Source organism: Dendroctonus ponderosae, unplaced genomic scaffold (genome assembly GCF_020466585.1).
Source record: "Dendroctonus ponderosae isolate FM_Combo_2020 unplaced genomic scaffold, Dpon_F_20191213v2 Dpon_F_20191213_1, whole genome shotgun sequence".
Taxonomy (NCBI): Eukaryota; Metazoa; Arthropoda; class Insecta; order Coleoptera; family Curculionidae; genus Dendroctonus; species Dendroctonus ponderosae.
The window spans coordinates 53,298,287-53,322,718 of record NW_026017110.1 but is presented as its reverse complement, the minus strand read 5'-3'; the positions used below and the strand labels follow the sequence as shown (position 1 = coordinate 53,322,718).

The following is a 24,432-nucleotide window of genomic DNA, read 5'->3' as shown; positions in this document are numbered from 1 at the left end:
AGGGAACAATTTTTTTTTTGGATTTTTAAATTCTACGCCGGGTTTCCGCTGATTTACAAATAAATCCCGAACATGTAAATGCCATTAAATGGGAGAGAAAAACTGAAAAAAAAAATGTCAGGCCCAATATAGAGCATACCTTGGCCACTTAATGCAGTTATAGCTAGGAATTATCATTTAGGGTTATTGATCACGTAAATAGTTTCAATTGAAGTGGATTGGGATGGGACACGGCATAGTTGTTTTGCTTCCTAATGATTTTTTTCTTTGTTATGGACGATGTTTGTTAAATGCTCCCTATTATGAAGCGTCCAAAGCTGGTGTTTTGCGCTCTGGATCTCATTAATAGATAGACGAAGCTAGTCATCCATAAATCCCTATTTGTTTGGGGGTCACATGGACTTGTATATTTAACATAACTTACGCCACTGGCCACTGTATGTAAATATACAAGACGAATGTAGATTAGGAAGGTTCATGTTGTTTTTCCCTATGGTTTCGCGATATATTGTTTTAGATGCTCCTAATACACATCAAATAGATTACCGAACCATTGTTGTTCCAACGGGAATATCTAAACAAATGCATATGTTTAATTTGAGAGTGTGAGACTGCAAATGTTTCCCTACTAAAACCTTTTCCTCGCAATTTTTGTTCTAATGTGCCCTCGTCTGTTCTACATATAGCATAACTTCCAAGTAGTTTTTGTAGTGGTAGACAGTAGGAGGTTTGTTTCATACTCTAATTCGCACTCTCTACAGGTGGGCCGATCGGACAGCCCCATCCTGAAAATATGTTTTCTACTGGGGGCGTGTCGGGTTGTACCGGGTGTTGTGACCTTTACAAGGCTACAGTCCTCAGTTTTTGTCTGCTCAGTCCTAGCAATTATTTCTTTGGCTGCTTAGCTATAAGTTGCGGTAATACTTCTTCTATCCTTCCCTCATTCATACTCTACTTCTGCTTGTTAAAATCACCCAACTAAACTTTACTCTACCCTCTTACTCTAATTTCTTACAGTTTGCAAAGCCGATTGCACAATTTTAGACCTTTAATTGTTTAAGCTTTTTTCCGCATTTCCGGGCGCACTTGCTTCACTACATTCTCAAGTCAAAAAACGTTCCTCAATGCCACTTTCAAAATTTTTATGTAGTATCCCCCAACGTGTTTATTGGCCGTCTATATTGGATGTGCCTTCGCTTGATTTAAATTAATATATTTTCATAATGCATTATTATTCAATACATCGTGGGTTATAATAAGCTTTCTGCATGAGCAGCATAAACATCAGTTGAACGTACAGAGTTGGTATGCTGAAAACAAGTAGTAATTTGTGCACTGTTTCGTATTGTGAATTATTAATCTAATGCAGAAAAGTGTTCCCTGTAAAATGGTCAAAAGCCTGATGGTTGTCTCTTTTTTCCTTTTTCCGACTTTTAAATAATTTTCGATTTCGATTTATAAAGGGATAGTGTTCTGTGTAAAGCGGATTTCGGTTGGCTACCAGCTCCAACTTCAACAAAAGGTGACATAAAATATGAAAAAAGTTTAGCTTTGCTTCGAACGGGATGAATAATTTTTAAGCAGATAGAGGACGAATCCCTCGAATAAACTTTTCACTTAAAGGAAGTTGGTTGACGAGAATTAATTTATTCAGGACTCAATGGCTGAGAAATGGAGTTTCCCCTAAAATAATTATTTGTCTGAAAGAAGCCTACAGGATTTTATTAAAGGTAAATAATGTTTTGATAATTAAATGGTGTTTCCCAGTGGTGTCCTCAAGGCATCAAAATCAAATAAAACGCCTAATTAGCTTTGATAAGCGATATTTTGCTTTCCGCGTTTATCTTAGCCTTTTGGTGTTATTTTATGCATTTTTTACACTCAAAACCAATGAGATTAAGGCAGGTACAGTACACATCCAAATTTAATAAGTGAGGGAATGTTCTAATAGTCTTTTATGACAAAACTAATGTTCCTCCATAATTTTTCCCATGATTAATATTTTTTAATCCGGCTTATTACTTTTAGAGGCGCTATCGCTTGCTGAATCTCGGGGTATGAAATTGCGAACGTTATATATAGGCAGCTACTAATGTATTTATGGAAATTTCAACGTTAATTTTAGGCTTACACTGCCTTCTAATGGGTTCTCGGTTACAGCACGTTTGCCTTTCGAACGCCTAATGTTTGGACCTTCATGATTTATCATAAAAACGTTGAAAAAAATTCGGTTGTGCTAACCAGCTGGTCTGTTACTCGCTTTTTTGCTTAAAAAAACTATTACCGCCTAATTGCGAAATATCAACCCCAAAAATTGCTTTCAACAATTCGTAATAAGTTATCCGTTGAGGCATTTGACTAATTGCCAAAATCCCGCGAATTAATTTGCGGGATCAGAATAAACAATATTTTTATTTTAAATGTACTTCCAGTCAGCACAATGAAACTTGCAATGCATTCCGAGCTGGATCGTCCACAAAAACTTTAGATTTATTGATGATGGATGAGGGTTTTCTATTTAATAGTGTCTTGCTGACACTTAACTAATGAGTACTGGCAAACAGCTTAGTAAATGTAATAAAGCCATTTGATGAGTTTAACAAACTTCGCAACGTATCGAATTTGAACGAAGTAATACCACTTCGAAGAGCTCTTTCAACTTAGCTAAGTAAGTTCCAGGTCCACTATAGGGTGTATATTGTTTGTCGTTTCTAGAGAACGGTTGCAATTAAAAATAAACATGTCAATCGGGTGATTTTTCGAACGAATATAAGCCATTTCAACAGGTGGTGTATTGAACGTGTTGAAACAAACTGACATTGGAATTTAGGAATCCCATTAGGTCTCGACGACTGTCGCGAAGGCAATTCAATAACATCTTTATTGTATTGTGTCTTTGAATCTTTCACACTGCGAAAAGCTCTATTCTTAACACCTTGCCAAGGATTTACCACAAAGATAATTCAACGGAGAAAAATATTGCGATAAAAGCATCTAGATACGGTCAACAAGCCATGAAGGGGAGAAGAAAAATGAAACTAAAAACCTGTCTATGTCTAAGTAGCAACTAATGTGAAAACAGGATGAAATGAAAATGTAATTTGTACATCATGTGCCTACACATACCGGATGTCAATTTGAAAACTTCCCACCCTTAATATCTGTCTTGCAGTTAAAAATATGAAAAATCGGAGACCCGTCAATTTTATTTGTAAAGGGGACACTTTAAATGAACATGTTTAGCCTCTTTGTTTCAACCATTTATGAGGGGTAGATGTCACCCTGAGAATCTTAATTGGGAAGCGGGGTCAAGTGGCACATCGTTGTAAAGGAGGTTCAATTCTCTTTACATTAGTAACTACTTTGTTGCTTTTTGTCCAGCGATTTCCGAATAATTGCGTTTCAAAGTTGTAGAAGCAATAAAACTTATATTTTTGGGTCAAAGGCAAAAATCAAACATTACTATATGCTGCTAACAGAAACAACAGATAAACACTTAAAGAAACATTACATTAATTTATTAGTATTCTATGCAGTTTTTTGTGTCCCCTGTAAAAAAATATTAAATGGGCTTTCGACCTATCAGCATTAGAGCATCGATATATTATTCTATTCTCTATGTATAATTTCTGTATAATGTAAAAATTATATCGTTATTTAGAAATCACCGGGATTAAAATACTTTCCCTCACTCCTGCAACGTATTAATTTTCTTACGCATTCAAAGGATGTACCAAAACAATATTGAGAATTATTCAGCTAAAATGTATGAAAATAAATCAATCACAACTTTTTATGCGACTGTGGCAAGTGGCACTTATTTGGAAATAAACATGTAATTTTGTCTTAAAAGCTCATAACAGAGCAGATCTAAATAAAAACAAAAAGCAATGATACATTTTATGGGATAAACAAAAAAACGCCTAACGAACAGCCAACGCAGCATTTAATTCGTTGAACAGTAAAAACTAAAGTTCTTTGGACTTTTTGCTTCAAAAAATTCCAAACTTAACAAAAATTTAACTGAAAATCACCAAATAGTCAAATTTATATTGCAAAAAATATATGTAGAAATAAAATAGTTATTTCTGTATTTTTTATTATCTGTCTAGATTTGATTTACTTTGAACAAACTATATTTTGAAAAACCAGAGTTTTCCTAATATGGACTCGCATCAGATCGAATTTTAAATCAGCATTAACGCAAATTAGCTTGGCAAGAATGTACCTGATGAAGTTTTTTTTGTTCAAGCGTAACGATGTGAATTGAGGTAATTTTTATTCTCATCCGTTTGAAAGAAATAAAGCTGAATAATATGTATATGGTGATTCACCCTCTGATTCAGACGATCATGGGTAATTTTCAAAAATGTATTATAAACTAATTGAGCGGATTTGAGGCTTTTATATAGAAAACCTATTCCTACAACGTGCAAGGAGTGACGATCCACCCTTTTCGTCAAGTCAGAAATAAAGAATTTAAAATTCATCGAAAGGAAAACTGTGTAATTTAAGTAACAAAGTCAAACGACTTTAGAGTTTGCTTTCTTAAAAAGTTTTGTATTGATTCTCTTTGAGTTCAGAACAATTTTCATTAACGGTTTTTTGCGTACTTTCACGTCAAATTTTTATCGGCAGGGGCGAGATAATTCTTACGGATTAGAACTTCCAAGATTTTTAAATCATTGGTAATCATCACACTTGACGGCAATTCATTTAAGCGTTTTTCATTAAAACCTAAAATGTTGATGTTTTGCTAAATAAAATGGCTATTTTCGGTTACTTTTTTAATGAACTGAAATAAAGCTAAAGGGGTTTCCTTAACAAATCTGAATGGGAAAAATAATATTGCGTTTATTGAAGAAGGAACAGCTTGTAAACTGAATAAATTTGATGATCAATTGTTAATGTTTCGACATTTAAAAATGAAACAGTTTCGAGAATTGGCAACGTGTGACCGGTGTAGTTCAGACGGAAACATCGGTAACGCTCGGAATGTTGCTGAAGTTCCCGTTTTTAAGTGTAATAAAATTATTCCTAATTACACGAAGTTATCCAACGGACTGAAACTTTTACGTTTATCTTCAAAATCTTATCGCGCTTTTTCATAATGTAGATGGGCTTAACTACTCCACAACTGTTCCATGAAATTGAGTGGCTGACTTTCAAAAAGTTCTATGTGACTTCAATTATGGCTTTAGTTAGTTGATTATGAAATTTGGAATGTAAATTATGTGGTATTTGAGTCGGTATTGCATGTATAGTTTTGAAGTTGAATGTGTAAAAGCGACTACACTTGCCATCACTAATTAAGAAGAGGAGAGAAAATTGTCCGTCTTATAACAGCTGCGATTGCAATCATGTACCAGATAGAGCTAATCCCATTTAACTATCCGAGACAATATTAAATGAAGACATTAATTTCGAATACCATGGCATAAGGTGTTTCACTTCAGTTCAGTTCTAAGACAAATAAGGGTCAGCTCTGTGAAATATAACGGGATATAAACAATATCTTCAAAACCAACATTCGTATCAATTCCAAATGCTCCTTTTAGACAAGTCAACTCTGAAGTCCAAATTAATTAGTCGAATGTCTGTGATGAATCTGCCTCTCTAATTTATTAAACTTGAATCGAAAATAGGCCTTCCCTCATCAAACAAACAATGGCTTTACTTGTTGTATCCCCAGAGGCAAGGGTGGTTAAATAATGGCCTGGCGTTCCGTCTTAATAGCAGGATATAGTTTTTTTCGAGAAAAAATGTTGTGGTACTTAAATTATTTGACCTGGGTACTATGCAATGCAACCCGGCAACATTGAAAGAAGAAACAGTTGGCGTTTTGCGTGTAGACCGGTTCAAGAAGAAAACTGACACGAGAGACAAAGTCGCATATCGGACCGAGTACCGACCATGAAAGTACGGCCAAAATGAAATCGACAACCATCGAAGAACAGAGAACAGGTACTGCTAATCAGGGCATTCGGTATACCTGTTTGGAAAACTAATGCATTGAAAACAAATAGGTGGTTAAGAGTTTTTTTGAGTCTGTGGAATAACTACGCATACCAAAAGGCATTCTTTTTGAATATTTACTACGGGTTCTGTCTGTCTCTGATTTGTTAAAATAATGTTTTTTATGCTTTAATCGTTTTAATTAAGTAGGTCGTTTGTATTTTATTTCGAGCTTTACCGAGCCTCATAATTATTAGAAAAAAGCTTATACTTTTAATGCACAACCTTTTAAGGCTTAGCGATGGACGGGCTGAGTACTATTTAACTTCCAAGGATTAACAAAATATATTTCAGGATTTTATCACAGATTATTCCTTGATGTTTATGGTTTTCAGGTACTGGAAATGGAACACGGTTCAAATAACACACCGGCGTCTTTCCTTACCTTTCTGTTATATTAACTGAAATATGTGGGCTGGCAAATTATAATTTCTTAAAAACATATTATATACTACTAGACGGTCGGTTAACATAATCGATGTTCAGCCTTCAAGACTTAAGGAATCTATTACAGAACAAGTGAAACAATCTTATACAATGATCGTAGAGCATGCGGCATACTTAATAGATATTACCAAGGTAATAACATTTATTTAACAATGATTTTTGTTACAGAACAATACCGGTATGAAACAGCATACGCGTGTGAAGGGAAAACATTGAAAATTGAATGCAAGGATGGTGAACTGATTAAGCTGATTAGAGCCAATTATGGGAGATTTTCGATAACAATTTGCAACGACCACGGCAACACGGATTGGAGCGTAAACTGCATGTCTCCAAAGTCATTGAGGGTACTTCATGCCAGGCAAGTTTTCATTTTTTCTATTGCTTGGATATTTCCTGTGATCACATTTCATGGCGCACGTTTATCGAATTCACTACTTGTTCACATATATCGACACTAGCCTTACGTTATTAGAAATCTTGAGTTAAACGATCACAATCATGCCGAGAAAATGCTGCGGCATCGAAATCATATTAAGTAATTTCGCGTATCCTATTAGGTGAAAGTAATTTACACAAAGTTATAATTGTACAGTATGTTGCAAGGCAATTGTGTGATATTTGATATTTCGGTTCGAAATGGATTCGAGAGTTGAAAGTCAAAAACAACGCGAAGCTAAATTTCAACAGAACTCGCTCCTTCTTCATATTTTTTGAAAGAAGCATTCTTAACTGGACAACACTATATACTCAAGGAACCCACAAAAAAGAACCTCCATTGAAAAAGGACGTTTTTGTTTTTAATCAAACCGTTTGTAATTAAAATGTCAATTTTATGAAAATTTCTTTCAAAAAGGAACTGAACTCTATATTGAACGTCCAACACTACTACCGATAAACGCATAAAACTTACTTAAATCTCAGAAATCCACTCCAGCGGTGCAGCTAAAAGCCGGAGGTTGCAAATGAGGGATTGAACAGTTCTATCTTCTGACATATTATGAATATTTAAATGCAATTAGAATAATTCGGTGTCGCTTCAGTAGCCGAATGGAAATATGGAACTTTTATTAAAAAAAAAAACAGATTCTTGGAGAGCGTCAATTAAAAAAAAGTTGTGAATGGATTATACAAATTTTTAAATCATGTCTTTCGGCGCGATAGAGTAAAAAGTTGCACTACCTGAAACTCATAGTATCTTTACTAATTACAATGAAATACTGAATCGAAGTCGTAAAAATGTTTATGGCCTACTAAGAACCGAGTGATATGATGAGTTTTCTTTCCGCTGATATTGAAAAACCTCTAATTGCTATTATTATTTTATGTAATTTACTTTAGTTTCGATTATCAAGGTACACAAATGCAATTAATGAGCATTAACATGAAGCGAAGAAACATCTACTCTAAAGCTGTCTATTATCGCCATTAATAAAGGCGCAATATTGAAGAAATGTACTAAGAATTAAATTGATTCTGTTAAATTTACTTTACTTATGTTCTAAGCCAGAGTTAAATATTTATACTAATAAATATATTCAATGAATTATTTCTTATTTATAGCAATTAATAAGTGTATATTTTGACTAATCGAAATCTCATACGTTCCTGATGATTTTGGCAATATTATTGTACCAGATTTAATGATTAACGAGTTTGTAGAAATATTTACAGTGTACAAACACTTTTTTAATGCTTTGTTTTTTAAGATACATGGTGGTGAGATTGATCTTTTGCTTCCTTCAATAGGTTACATATTGTTCCTTGAAAAAAATGTTTTTGCCAATTCTGCATTCAGCTGAGTAAAATTATTTATTTTTTTATTATTAATACCAGTGAATTTACTTCAGAGTTTTTGTAAAACAAACTCAAACACGCGTTGGGTAAATTTCACGCATATTCAGCCACTTTTAGATGCAGTCCCTATATACAATTTTTATAGGCACAAAAAAATGCGATTGACTTCCCATTTATTTGCAAACTTTTATGTTTTATGGTAAGCCGACACTTACCATGAAATTTCATGTAGTAGCGCCATATCCAAAACACCTCAAACATAACGATAATGGAAAAAACAGTCATTAAGGCACTTTTATGTATTTTAAAGCCGCGCCCGCAAATACTGTAATGTAACTTGAGTAAATAGCCATAACGGCCGAAAGTGAGAACAATGTCCAGCCATATTTTGCAGAAACATGTAAACTAGAAACTCGACACCATACGATGTCGCGCGATGCACAGTTTATCGGTATTTGATTCCGGTTTTATTCATTTTTTCCTTGTTTGTTTACAATAAAATTTACTGGTATATCGCGATGGAATGCAAAATTTTATTGTTTATTTATTTCGATATATTTACCGAAATTCGACTGTCTGTATGGGACATTGAAAAATTTGCTTTTCACATATTGAAGAATGATGAATGTGTCCACACTGAACCATTTTGAATACCTTTCAAACAGCAAGGGGACTATTTCTAGGGTGGCCAGATGTCTCAATTTAAGCTCTACTGTTCCTATCCCGAGAGGATTTAATTTGGTTCCCCGAACACAGAACACAGAATCCGGATTTCTAAAAAATAATAATAATAATAATAAAGGATACATCATTGTTCTCAATTTCTTCCCTAAGCAATGTCTATTTGCTTTTAAATTGTTTGATTGCGGCTAACCGGTTAGAAATATGCAAAACTACTCTTAAGTATACAGGGTATTTGATAAAAGCACTACGAGCATTAACTGCTATTTTTAAACATCACACCCAATGTGTCTGTTTGTTTCTGAATCCGATATTAAACTCAAAGTTTCATTAGCTGTGCAAGTGCATTTTCTACAAAGTATCAAAATTGAAATATTCTAATTTGCAGAAAACGCATCTCTGCTGCTAACAGAACTTTGAAATTAAGAATAGGAAAGTCTATTTCTTGCTCTAAAAGATAAAAAAGACGCTCTTATCTGTTACGGTTTCTGAGAAATTAATTTTCAAAATACCTATTGCAAGCGATCATTTTCGAAAAAGGAAAGAAAGAGCGTTTCTATGGAAGCCTTTTACAAAAAGTTGAAGCGGTAGGAGTTTTATATGTGTTTAAAACGAACAATTGTTCATCTACACAATTAAAACAGAAATCCCTGTTTTAAACATGAAAAGGAAATGTGACTGATAATCAATATATTTATAGACAAAGTTTGGCTTAAAACGATGTAGAAATATATTGTCATTTTCAATGTTCGTTGCAAATAGAGTAAAATTCATTTTGCAAAATAAAACTAATTTAAAAATCAATGTATGTATGTACATTGGCATACGCTAACAACGAATAAACTAATAACATATTTTGTTCTCCGGCCACGTTTTAATTGAAGCATCGTAAGCATTTATTTATTTATTTACGTATGTATGTGTGCGTTTCTACCTTTCATTTAATTAATATATTAATTCGCTATCAATTGTTGGCTATTGGAGGAAGCAATTTGGGCTGTATCATTCATTTTGCTATTTATTTTAGATAACATTTAATTAAGCAAGTTTTTAATTAAAGTCGCGTTTATTTAAAAATGCTTTGAGGTATAATTCAGCATTCGACTAAAAAAATCACAAACTAACTATCGTAATAAACTGACACTCTTTCAATGATTCTACTAACAAGTAAAGCTTCTCGAGGGCCTACACAAACCCTAAAGAACTCACCAATTTTGCCAATAAACATTTGTCTGCACTTTCAAGTTTCAAGCTATAGATTTGTTTCAGCTATTCCTTGGTGAATCCGGGCAATAACGCCATCCTGTCCGGCAGGCACAGTAAAATAAACTTTTTTCTTTTATATACACATATCCACAATCAAACTGCTACTTCTATTTACTCAGGAGGTTAAGGTTTTAGTGAATGTTTTCGTTTTTCATTATTTTATTATACTTAAAGTCAAATAAAATGTTAGGAACGCTTTCACAAAAGTTTTGGTAAGTATGTTTATATCCATACATTTGTAAGATTTATGTTTATGATTTATTAGGTCTAGTACGGTAATATGTGACTATTCAACGGTAGTGAATTCGATCATGAGTGTTCATTTAACATTATATCACACCTTAACCACACATCTGAATGTTTATTAAAAACAATTAAAATATATAAACTTGTCAAACAAAATGGGTTTAACCGTTGCGTACAACTGGAACGCTATATTTCGTTTATCTTGATACAACAACTAAATATTGTACATTGACTACAAAATTCTACATGAGCTTTCCACCCAAACCAACAGGTTTTTATTGCTAAGTGATATTCTGCAGGCAAAGCTGCAATGAAGTTGTTTTACAACAAACAAAATGAAAATAATTTTTAAACTGAAATTTCCCTTTTCTATATCCAAAACATTGCTAAATTTCACTTAGAAATTTCTCAAATGAGCCTAACAAATAACTTTTTATAACATAAACGTTTCTGGGATGACTGGAAAGCTCACCCAACTCAGATGTAATATCTCCGGTTGGATCCACTAAAATATTTAAGGTTTATATCTAGAGAACATGATATTTCCTCTACTGCGTGCTTTAAAGAAGTCGGTTTTATCGCAGGTAGTTTTTTAAAAGTTGTAAAACCGTTATATTCCTACTCAAGAAACGATATTTTGATATTTGTAAAGCGTTGAATACTTATGAATGAAAAAGAAATGCGAAATTTGAAAATTTTGTAAAATTTTTCTCAAAAAGCTGTTTCGTATCAACATAAATAAAATGTATTGTATATTCACACGGATTTACTGGCATTTATTTCTGGGAATTATCTGTGTGTTTTTGCCATAAAGTCGTTTCCTAAAGGCTACCAGAAGATCTCTTTGGGTATATCAGGAAAAGGGTTGGAATAAAAAAAAGAAACCTCGACTAAATTTTAATAGCTTTAGATTTACTAAAGGTGCCTCATTGCACAGAAATTGGCAAAAATCTATGAAACGTCTTAATCATAATACAGCTAGAATCTGCATACAATAAACTTACAACTAAAAAACCATAATTTGTCAAGCACGCACTCAAGGAAAATCATTAAAGCGATTAAATAAAAACGTTTTTGGGGTTTCACATGGTTAATTGAACTTCAAGGTTCAAAATCAAAGAAACTATTTTCAGAGTATTTCAATTCAAAATAAAAATTGTTGGCTCGATCTACAGACAAATGGAAACTTTAATATTATCTACGACCAATCGTTACGTTCGTACGATACGATTGGTTAGAACTTTTTTATCAATTGCAACCGATATCACATGTAGCTACGAAGTTATCCATTATTTACTTACATGCAGGTCGCACCTACGGTGCATGCAAGTTATTCCATATATATATATATATATGTAGACGTTGATTTAATCTAAAGTTCATTTCTGGGACTTTTAGTACGCGCATTTCTAATCGCTTTTGAATTACTTCACTGTTAAACGAAGCCGAATGAAGGACAGTCATATACTCAGCAATAATTATCTGAGCCCTTTATAATTAAGTATACTAATTCTCGGGTACTGGAAGATAAATCATAAAATATTTTTTGTTTGACAAGTTTATGTAATTGAAAAGATTAAGTACCATCTAAGGCGTAAATGTTGGTAGAGGGCTATTAAAAAGGCGTTAGCTTGGGTATCAAGTCAATGTTTAAAGGTGGCTTAATACAACTTCGTGCCTCTAACCTTTTAAATTCTACCTGTTTTTGTACGGAGGTAATTTTTATTTCACTTGCAATTAATTCGTCAAGGTTACAAGTATTCCACAATTACCTACAAAAATTACTTTTAAAATATTTATTATTAAATGTAACGATTTGAGTACTGCGCGGGTATTTAATCATCAAAATCCCGGAAATCCAATAACACTTTAACCAATGCATATTTTGTAGTGTTTTAAAACCGTAAAAAATCACTTACGGAGATGGCATGTTGTAATTTAATGCTTTTTGTTACTGTCAGTATTGTATGTTATATTGTTGTTGAAAATTTCGACTGCATATTGGGGTTACTCGTCGCTTAATTCTGAATAAAAACAGTGTGCCTCCCTTTGTTTTTCACTCATTAATAACGCCGCCTGTCCTGTCCAGTTTTCAAGTGTTTACCTTCACTCTCAGTTTTTTTGTTAACAGCATGACGTTTCAAAAGTCCTACTTGTTTGGCCAATTAAAAAAATAATGATCGAAATTAAGTCATTTGCCCGACAATAACAAATTGACGCATTGTTGTGATCTTTGTCACATGTGTTAAAATCAAAAATCTATTGATTTAGGTAAAATCACTTTACAAAGTAGCTTGTTTCTTATTCATTTTCTTTAATCATTTCAACTGAGCTTGAACAAACATCAATCACCTTGCTTTTTAATCATCTCTCAGAGTGATAATCCAGCTTTCGGTAATTAAAAACAGAAAATGCCGGAGTTAGTACAGTCTTTGCACTTCATTAGTTGATTAAAAACATTCATTAAAAAGTAAATGACTCCAATGTCTAGTTCTTGCAAGAAGAAGCTTGCTCTTCCAAATACAATAGTTTCCGCTTTGGATACAAAAGTACGGAAAACGAATCATCGGCATATTTGTCTCTATTGCCTTTGAAAAGGAAAATATACTGAAAAAGAGATGCCGAATACAAACTCGGCATTTTAACCAAAGCTTTTCCATGATTTTCCGACAGGGCTTTCTGTGTTTTTGGTTTGTGTGTGCTTTAAACCGAGTAATGCGGGCAAAATAAAATAAAGGGCGGGTTTTGTCTTTTTAGATGTTCTTTCAAATCTCAGTGTTCAATTGAAGTGAGCAACGACGTTTTTGGAGACCCTTGCGTTGGAACACACAAATATATTGAGGCGCAATACGTTTGCGAAAATGGTAAAAACATCATCATTTAATGCCAATAAAACAGATGCTCTTGGATCTAATAAAATACCGGTCAATTGAAAACTTTGCAAGCAAAACGAATATTTTTCTCATAAAATTTGCAATAAACCAGGGATTAATGGAGTCTTGGTTAATATCGAATTATGTTTTCTTTTATTTCTGAAATAACCATTGTTTTATGTTTGATACTCAAACGTCTTAATATTCCTATAAAATCCCTCAAATTCAATAATCGACGAAGTTAATTAAAGTTGCTTACGGCCATTCCTAAGTTGAGGGCTTGTTTATTTGAGTTGGGATATTACAATAACCCTCCAGGGACAAATAGGGGCTGCGGTTTTATTGGCAAATTTCAACGTATTTCCCACAAACTTTATAACGGAATTATGCTCTTGAAAAAATTATTCTTCCTTGCATTTGACTACGGTATAGTGTTATCATTTGAGTTTATATCACGTTTAGGAGCCAGTGACTAACCTTTTTTAAGTTAACGCATTTGCATTGAATAGAAATTTATGTAAATTAGATTAATCTTTATTTAAAGTAAATTCTTATAAAAATGTGTAGATAATATGCAATTGAACAACATCAAGAATGCGTTACTTGTTTCATTTGTCTGTGTTTATTATTGATATTATGTTGTTCTTTATGAAATTCAACATTTTATTGAATACTAAATACGTTCGAAATTGAACGCTATCGCGTATAGCGATGGCTAAAAAACATAAGACTAAACAATCCAATTAATATTTTTATTAGTTTTCGAGTAAATGAGTATTTGCTTCACAAGTATCCGAGATACTTCGTATTTGAATTCACTAACTAATTTTAAGCAAAACTTACTCTTTTCATTTGTTTTGAAATATTGGGATAGGAGAAATTGCTAAGGAGTGAATTACATTTTTGGCACCAAAAGGCTTCCTAATTTAATAGAAAGATACTCCGAACACTTGGGCGGAATTAATTAATAATGAAGTTTTTACTACTTTTTTTCATTTCTATATTTATTCAACGGTGAGATTCTAACCGTGAGATGTACCAAGCATTACCTCTCTTCCTATTCAGGAAAAGCGGAAAGATTCATTTTTGCTTAAAACTAACCATACAATGCATATGTACCAATATGAAGTTTCCCGAATGTTTTTCTTGATTTGTTCATCCATTGCATAACTATTTTGATGCTTTTTATCCATATGATGTTTGGTTGACTAACTGACAAGATGCTGGCTATAAATTCAATTTGTTTTCTAAAATTGTAATCATGAAAGTAACTTAAACCCAAGAAACTGCAGGCTGTTAAAGTGGGACAAACCAAATGATACACTGATTATCGTGATAAGGCATTCTATTTGCAGGGTGAATAGCGGAATAAAGGTTTGAAGTTTTTAGGCTATTCTTATCTGCTGATTGGTTAGCAAAAAAAAACGTGGGTATTGAACCAGCTGCAGATAAATTGGATTTTGGATAAACTGCAAATAAACCGTCCTGCCTCTAAAATGGATATAGATAGTTCTGTTTGCAGCGGACCGTTTGTACTACTAACCCACATTTTATCACATAGTAAATAGAATCCTTGTTACTCGGGGCACAATAGTTGTGCTACGGTGAACAAAAATATGGGTTTTCGCAAAGCAAACGCGATTTAACTGATCCAAGAAAAACTCTTTTATCGGCAATTTAACTTAACGGCATCACAAATAATTCACGTGGAAAATATAACATACAATATTGTCAGGAACGAGGAAGTATCGTTTTGTACCTAATTGCACTTTATTGATAAAATAAATTTTCTGGCTCGCATCCAAAGGGATCGCTACATTTTAAACCGCTTATGTGGAATATCGCGTCCATTCAAATGGAGCCCTTGTTGTAAAGCTCTATTTTTTCCGTCCTAAATGATGTAGGAATTGCCCAATATTTTATCAAATTGACCAGTCTAATGTTTTAATGTTTATTATTTATTGCAGGATGAGAAAGGTTGCATGGATTTTCCTTTAGCTTATAACAGATGAACCGCCACATCCGTATTAATGTAAACCCTGTTTTCTTTTGAATTCGGATGGATCACTGTATAACTAAAAACAAGCAATATTAAGATGAATTATGCAAAAGGGGACTATACGTCGTGAAAGTAACATTTTCGTAGTTTTCTTGTTAATGCTCAAACGCAAGTTTTGGTTCAGACAAGGAAATATTAGATAAGATGGTTGCTTTTAGAATGTGCTGACACAAGAAAATTTATTGTGCAACTCAGCACTAGCTGAATTATGAAATATTGTGGATATTTTAGTGGGTGCAAAACGGGCAAATCTCGATGTTTTTCTTTTTAACTGTACCAATGTGCTTCACATAAGATACCCACCGGCCAGCATAAAGGGGCATAATGACCATAATGTAATTACTTGCCGCAACTTGCCTCTATACCGAGATAAGCTCATGGAAAGTTACATATATGCCCTCCAACCGGAATTGCAAATTTGCAAAAATAGTAATTAACCACAGATAGTAACTGAAGTAAATTTGTGAAACGATTTCGGTTACATTAGTGCCCTCAAACCGGAATAGCAAATTTACATAAATAGTAATTAACTTACTTGTATACTTCATAATTTCAATTTGTGTGAAGTCTTTAAGAGCGACAAGTGTTCCGATGGCAAATACTTAATATTATACAGTTTTTGTTCATTACTGGATTTTAATTATGGGTTTTCCAATTGTTAATTTTGTAGTCTTTAATTGGCTTTTCGTGATTAATTTCTATAGCTCTGCTTTAATCCACGTTTAAAGCTCAAATTTCACATCTAAGAACTAAGTGCAATTTAGCGAAATGTGTTATTTTAATGATCAGAACTAATACGTACAGGGTGGTTCAATGTGAAGCCTAAGAGAATCGGTTAAAGTATGACAAATTTACGAGGTTTTTACTTGAAAATGCTATTTTACTCAGTAGCAAAAACAGGTAACAAAATATCGTTGAAATTCGTTCCATCTTCTTTTTGTACCCTTAATGCAGATATTCCGCAATGGTTAGGCTAAAAGCTTTTTAAATTTGAAACGTTTCGTATTTTCATGCATAAGAAAGCGTCCCAAAAATTCCTAGATTTTCACCACTAATAAAAACATTGAAATTTGTCCACCCTTCAGACCGACTACGCTCACTTGAGTTAAGCTGGGAATTTTTCTGAAGAATTACGTAAAAGTACTTGTAATTTATGAAGGAAAACCCGGTCTAAGTTTTCCGAAGAACCATTAGTGATTCGCAGCATTTAAAAAGGGGTTAAATATAGTTGATGAGCGTTGCACAGAACGCGATCTCAACAGTCACGTCGGAAAACGTCGCTGTCACGAACAAGACGGCAAAAACTGATTTAGACAAGACGGGAAAAGAAAATCCGGAAAACCGGCCAGAGAGCAAGAAATGTCGCTTTTTGTTATTCAACATAGTGTCCGAATCGACGTTTAGTTTCTTGTGGAAAAATTAATGACCTCAAAAAGATATTGCGTGTATCGAGAGTGTGGAAAATAGCAGCTCTGATTCAGCAGCTGCCGTCAATTTCATTGGTTCTTTCAAAACAAACCTGCACGTAACTTATAAATAACCCGTAAACGATTGGACATATGATAACTAACTTTGTATAAGTACCTACGTTAATTACGAGTCGTCTTGCTAAATAAAATGCATTTCATTCTTACTTGGAACAAGGCTGACTTGGACACATACAAAGGGCAGACAGTGTAGATAAAGTGCTAATTACTCATTATTTCTTAAATGTTTTTATTTCATATCTAGTTGATCATGTTACTTCACTTACATTTCACTTAACAAAAGCTCGAGATTCTTCATCGCATTAAACACAAAACGCTTGAATGCAAACAGAAACATCGTTAATCAGTTGGCCCAAACTATGAATATTTTAAAAAACTATTGAATTGCAAGTAAATTTTTTATTAGTTGTTTTGCTTTTGTTAACATTCACTTAATATGATTAGTCAGAGGTTATTATTCCTTTTCTTGGTAGTTTGAAATAGAAACATCGACGAAAAAGTTGTGTATTTTTTGCCGAAATTAATACAATGAAATCCAATTATTAGGATCGCACTGCAAAGCACCTTAATTTCTATTTCGCCCAGAATAACAAGCTGGTTCCGCATATAAATTTATAAAGCAATAAAAACGAAACCAATATAAAAAGTTTGTTTTCATTGGCAAAAAAATGTAATCCTCGAGAAACCATGGAATTTTAAACTCTCGTTTAAAGATCTACTTATACACCGCTTGTTTACGACATCGAACAAAGCGTTCTTACTAAGTATATTTGGGTATATCGATTGTCTCCATAGCAAAATTTCAAACAACAATTTCGCATTGTCTGCTGCTTGGCCCTACTCCAGTATTCTCTTGACCATTCGTCTACCCAGAGCCCATTAGAATTAATTATGTCACGAACGATCATCCCAAAATTTGGCTGACCCGTTTAAACTCCTTTTAGCCCCACTAATATATTAACTTCTTTGTTTAACTTGTCCCATAAAAGTCTACGTATTTTTAACATATGCTGAAAGTTTATATACAGCGTGATTTACAATGATGGCGAAAAATGTCACGCAATCTACTTAGAAATAACTATGGAAAATAATACTAATTGGTTTCATGAGCCACGTCCCAAAAAGGCTTCGTTGAGCAATAGAGAGATTTGGAATATTGCAAAATGCAAATTTCTCCAAAACGCATTGTGCAAAAAGATATTTTGTCTGAAAAAACCCCTCGAGTTTCTCATGTACTCGAAATTCTCCCATTCTCGAGCTAAAAAATATTATGGCCCATTACAATGCGTAGGGGTATTTTAATTGGAAATAAATGGTCGGTTTGAAAGTGGTGAAACTATTATATCAGCTTTTTTAATGCAAAACACTTCTTCGCCCTCAGTATCTGCATTTTATTGATATACATGATGGTGACTTTCACTGGAATAAATTCGCTATCGGGGCCATAATTTTTTCGGGCCAACCGAAAAATAATCCCTAAATCACATTATGACCGGTCAATCTAGCTCTCTGATAATATACAATAAACAAACGCCGGTATGCATAGTCGATCTTCGGCACTTTGGCCGGAGATTGCGGCTAATTGCCTGGAAGGATAAGATATTATATAAATAATTCATAAAATAACTATTTTTTCTAAGAAATGTCATATTAACGGTGAAAGCCGTTATTTACGTTGAGAAAATCAACCACCTGATTCCGAAACCTCTTTTCTAAACATTAAACAAATGTAATGCAATAATAACTTAGTTTATTATTATATATACTTAGTATACATACAAGCTTGAATATTTTTCACCAAGTAGGGACTGACAATAAAATTGATTAAAAATATCTATTATCGAAAGAACAGGAAGGTCGCGATTTGTGATTTGTTCCTGGTGATTGATTAATGGCAACAAAACATTTTGCACAATTTCCTTTGAGAAACGAAAGCGTTTTCTAAAATAGGCTTCAGTAAATTTCTCTAAGGTATTTTCCATATCACGCTTGTTGGTGTTTTCTTACGTACCTTTGTGGTATGTACAAATCTAATTCCAAGTCTAAGTACAATACATCGAGACGTTTTTTACATATTTAAAACAATATCGGAGACGCCTACACCCATCTTGACAAATCCCCACCGCATCGCCCAACAATATTAAAACGCGCGTGTGTCGGATGCTCAACTGATCGGCTGTGCAACCAAAACTGCCACCCGCGAACGGCGGAACACCGGCGCTTCGTGAGAGATCGACTATGCATACCGGCCAAAGTGTTTTATAAAAACCAAACGTTGCTGCTTTTTATACAGACGATACATTTTTTATTTCCTAAATATACTCTGCTAACTTCATTCTATGTTTCTCAATACTCGCATCCTAATATACAGGAAAATCCGAAATTATGTGACAAACTTTTAACTACATATTCTTCCAACAAAAAATAAAGTAAACATTTCATAGAAACACAGGTACTCAAACGCATCGTCTGCGACATGCAGGTGTTTTTAAAAACATATTAATTCTCATTTAACCATGTTATAACTATTATAAGTCTTTTTTGCGTTAGCAATATTCTCCATCATAGTTCCCATAATCATTAACTTGAAAACTATGACAGATATGAAAATAAAGTGACGCTGCGACGCTCCACCAAGGGAAAAGTTGTCCTAAATAAGCAGACCCTAATATTATATACATATTGCTTTTAATAATTTAAATATTTGCTTGAAATAAACTCAAAGACAACACTACAAAATATGCAACTTTTATTTAAGATCTGTGATATGTGACCTGGAAAACCCCTGGGGGATTTCAATTAAAACATTTTTTATATAAAGCATGTCTCGTATAATTTTCAATTAAATCTTCCAGCTGTAAAATTTGTTCAAAAAAGGGTTGGCGAAGTCACGTGTTAACCTTTCATTTTCAAGACCAGCCGCCTGTTTGCAAACATTACGCGAATTTCACTACTAACTCAAACTGAAAAAGATAACATTTGTTTCCCTTTTTGCTTGTACACAGACATGAAAAACCTGTTTGCCATACACATCAGCGCTTTCCCGAAAAAAACTTAATTCGAATAAAGCCAAAGCGTTGCCCTTTGTGCTAACAATTCCGTAATATATGTATAAATCTGCACCCAAAAAATAAACGGAAAATGTTCTATTGTGGAAAATTCAATTTGGCCTTTCTCATCCTGGATACCAACGGGATCGGGATATGTATAAACAGTCGGACTTAACAAGGTAATATTATCGTTTAGGTGTACGCATTATCAAAACTGCAGTATACCAGCGATTACAAGCATGTTCGGAGACCCCTGTCCTGGGACACATAAATATTTAGAAGCTCATTATCAGTGTCTACCCGGTAAGTTAATTAAACCTGTACTTAATTTAAATACTTCCTCGATTTCTAGCAATACTTTGTCGCCTATCTAACGCCCACGCTACGACAGCTTCTAGAGTACCTAACTTGTTTAAAAAGTTTATATTTTACGTTAATCGTTTACTTATACCAGTAGCAGAATTTACGTGTTTGCATGTACTTAATATAATACAGCTCTTTCACTTTTAAATGAGAGTTGGAAATTATGTAACACAATAACTTTCATAAAACTTTTCAAATTACGTCAAGCAAAGTTGCCAGGGTTGGATATAAAAGCGCGAATAATGGTCCCTCTGGATACCATGTCTTACACCTCTCCAACGGTTGGTGCAGGTTTTAATATACGTATTTAAACCATTCCCTTAGGAAGACGGTAATTTAAGTGATATTATACAGAAAGTAAGAGATTATGTGGGCAGTTTTTGTTACTCAGATAAATTACAAAAAAAGCCAAAAAACTAGTACTTGAAAGAGTTTTAAGTTCGTTGTCGATACCAGATTTTTAAATAATTCTATTGAAGCAATATCTATGTGCCCGATGTTGTCGGATATGCTACAAGTTATTCAGCATCAAGCGTTGCTTGCCGATTGCAAGAAACCCTTTTGAGATTTGTGCAAAGCCACCGTTTATCTGAGTTGAAATTAGGGAAATGTCCGTAGAGCAAGCAGCTCAATAAACGTGATTCGTTGTTGCGTGCAAAAGATACCTCAATTCACATTTTTTATTCAAACGCCTAAGTACTGTCAGATTATTCTGCGGAATGTTAAATATTAATCCTCAAACTGTGTGCCCTGTAACTACGTGGATTAAACATATTCAAATAAGTAGTTTTTAAGATCCACCTTCATCCAAATTAGTTACAAGATTTAAGTAGGATCTATTCGTCGTCAATGGATGAAAAGACAAATAAAGCGACAAAATGTACGATAAGGGATAACGAACAGTGAATAAAGTCGCTCGATGGAAAAAGTCATTAGCACATGAATTGAGACTGAAAAAGTGATTTCACTGGGCATAAATGTGATAAAGCACAAAGCTTTGAAAAATTGCTACTACTTGAAGGGAAGGTGGAGAAATGGGTACTTTGCAGCCAGCAATAGAAGATAAAAAGCATCAGCTGATGAAGATTTCGCCGAAATATATCCAATGGTTCTTGAGAAGAATTAAAGATGGTGGATAATCACCATTAATGATTCAGACTATACAAAGATCTCAATCTTTCTGCATTGGAAAACTTAACTAAAGGTAATATACCGATACCGTCAAGCGCAACCGAAAAAGCTTAGGCGACAACTGTATTATTTAGGAAATGTAGTAAATTGGATAATTTTCCCAACCATCAGCACAAGATAAATAACCGAAATATCCCAAACACAACTGCTTTTCTTCAGCCGATAGATCAAGGAATGGTAATTTAAACCAATTACATAAGATCACTGCAATGGTTTTCACACAAAATCGATGATAAATCTACAAGGAGACTTGACAATTTTGGAATGCATTACTGTAATAAACTCATCTATCAGAGAAGCAAAACCTACAGCATTAAATAGTTGTTGGAATAAAATATCGCTAGAGTGAATTGATGTAGGATCTGCTGTAGGACTGCTATCTAATGCAGTTTGACATCACTAGATTGCCAAGAATTACTGGTGGTAAAAGCAGATTTTGTAGAAAAAAATATCTCGAATCTTGATAAATCATAGGATACATAAATCCGCAGTTAAACAATGTAATCTACATAACATTAAAATAATATATAGAATTAACTTCACAGTTAGTCACCGTTCTTGAGGAGCGTTCAAACGAACGGAGCATAAAATTCAACCGAGAACCTTTGCTAATGTTTTGAAAAAGTTCAGGAATTTTATAAATATCTTCTAACTAAAAGCAAGCAATCAAAAATAACAGATTTTCATGCATGGATCTGAAGTGCAGATAAATGATCGGAAATGAGGATTTCTTGCCAAAAGGAAAACGCCCGTGGTTACTGGTGCTTAGTGTTAGCACGAATTCGCATGACGGCATTTTTTTTGGAACATAACTCCAATGTTATACGAGGGTTACACGTAGTTGCTTTTGGACCAGACTTTTGTTTCAGATCCAGAATTTTAGATGAGATGATGGCTAGGTAAAATGAAGAATTGAAACAATAATTTAAAGGAAAATATGAAAATCCAGTCAAGCAATAACGGGAACAACGAATTGTTGAAAACGAATGAGTTATTTGAGGCAATGTTTCTGAAAATCTAACGAACTAAAGCGAAAAGTCGATTGTTGCTGAACAAAAGCGTACTTTTCCAGTTTGGATCATTCAAATCAACTGAAATTCAATCATTTAGTTAAAAAGAGCTTTTCTCCTCTATCGTTTGATTTAAAATTTACGTTTACATGGTTTTACAGCCGATCGCAACAGGGCGCTTTTTCAAATACCGATAAATTAAGCCGATTTTCTCAGGAATTTCAAATGGAATGGCACGTCTCGATTCGATGGTGGAAAGAGGACAAAAAATTGATTTGAATAGTAGAATCTGTCGTTTTATAACTTTGTTCTGGCCTATTAAAACAGAAATAAATGTTAATATAGTAAACTGAATTTTTTATTTTACCAAATTTGGTTAATTGCATTGATCATTGGAACATTTTAAATGTATAGGGTACCCGATATGTAATATTTCTATTCTATTTTCTTACTATTCTATGCCAAAAAATATTAGGGAGAAATGTATACCTTTTACTACGTAATATAGCCAACATAATTAAATTATCGGTATTAAATAAAAGTTATTTTTAACCTTTTTTTTTCAACCTCAGTTAATAACGGAAACGGCTGAATAGGTACAATCGGGTTTGAAAGCTTGATGAAGAATAACTCCGAAACAACCCGGAACCGAAAAAAACAGCAGTCCACGTTCAAAAACGTCCGAATCTGGGAAATCTGCTATTCGTTGGTTTATATTCAATTTTGATTTAACTGCGCCTGAAAGATTGTCCACATAATCTGGAACCGTATATTATGCAACGAGTTATTGTAAACGTTTCATTTCATTTTGTATAATTGTTAATTACAAATTAAAGCAGCACATGTTATTCACGCAATTTCTAGCGACTACAACTACAACAACAAGCCGTCCAAGTCCACCATGGCTGATAACATCTCAGCCACCCATGTGGAGTACCATTAAAACTCAACCACCTCGTCCTGCGACTACAAAGGTTACCATAAGTCCCCCGTCTCCCATTCCTGGGCCAATTCCCTCCGCGACTTCCGTCAATGTGCCCACATCTACCTCAAAAGGCTACCAAGACCTCCCTGTTGATAACAGTGGAGGTGCGAAAGACCATGATGTTTGGAGTTGGGAACCGAAAGAACCCAATAAATTCGACAGTACTACGTTGCCTGTGGCAACAATAACTCCCAATGAGAATTCCAGTAAAAGACTACCGACATGTGAGTGTTAAGTGCGAAAACGCACCCGGATGCTTATGAAAGTTTTGTGTTTTTGATTCTTTCAGCAGATGCCACGTCTACATTCACATACTCACCGTCGATTCCCAGTATTTATCCCTGGCCAAAAGACTCTGAGTATCTTCCTTACCATTGTAATTCAACAACAGTTAGAAATATATTTTGGAAAAGTACCCATGTGAATGAGACAGCGATTCAGCCTTGTCCTCCAGGTACCACTGGGTTTGCCAAGTGGCATTGCTTGGATGTGGCGTCTTCTAACTACCCAGAATGGGTTCCAATTAATCCAGACTTGAGCGAATGTCGATCAGTCTGGCTTACCAGCCTCGAGCAAAGACTAGTCTTAGGCAAAGACCTGTTAATGTCAATCATCCGAGATTTGTCTACAGTAACTGGTAGCAAGACACTCTACGGTGGAGACATGGCTATTACGACCAAGATTATACAAAAAATGACTGAAAAGATGTCCCAAGACATCCAAACGTTTCCCGACACCCGACAAAGGGAAGAAATCGTGACGGAAATGTTAGGATACGTAACAAAGACTAGTAGTAATCTCTTAGATGCTACCCAGTATTCTTCATGGAGGGATTTAAGCTATAAGGAACAAATGGGCGTCGCTACGTCGCTGCTCATTGGACTGGAAGAAAACGCTTTTTTGTTAGCGGATACTGTAACTAGTCAGAAAACTGTAAATAGAAAGGAGAAAAACATATGTAA

The 24,432-nt window shown here is 34.1% G+C and overlaps 1 protein-coding gene across 12 annotated transcripts in view; it reads left to right on the top strand.

The window, feature by feature from the left end:
* The window catches only part of LOC109533797 (latrophilin Cirl), a 128,126-nt gene that overhangs the window by 89,118 nt on the left and 14,576 nt on the right, over positions 1 to 24,432 (top strand). For 8 of the 12 annotated variants that reach the window (XR_002171560.2, XR_002171559.2, XM_019899218.2 and 5 more), the window contains exons 3-6: positions 6,631 to 6,823; positions 20,118 to 20,224; positions 23,350 to 23,694; positions 23,760 to 24,428. Coding sequence is in view for 10 of the 12 variants with exons in the window: in XM_019899218.2 (XP_019754777.2) it covers positions 6,631 to 6,823; positions 20,118 to 20,224; positions 23,350 to 23,694; positions 23,760 to 24,428 (1,314 nt within the window). In the remaining 2 variants the exon portion in view is untranslated. Of the gene's footprint in view, positions 1 to 6,630; positions 6,824 to 13,209; positions 13,317 to 20,117; positions 20,225 to 23,349; positions 23,695 to 23,759; positions 24,429 to 24,432 lie in introns of those variants that run through there. The other 4 variants (XM_019899216.2, XM_019899213.2, XM_019899214.2 and 1 more) reach the window with 3 other exon arrangements.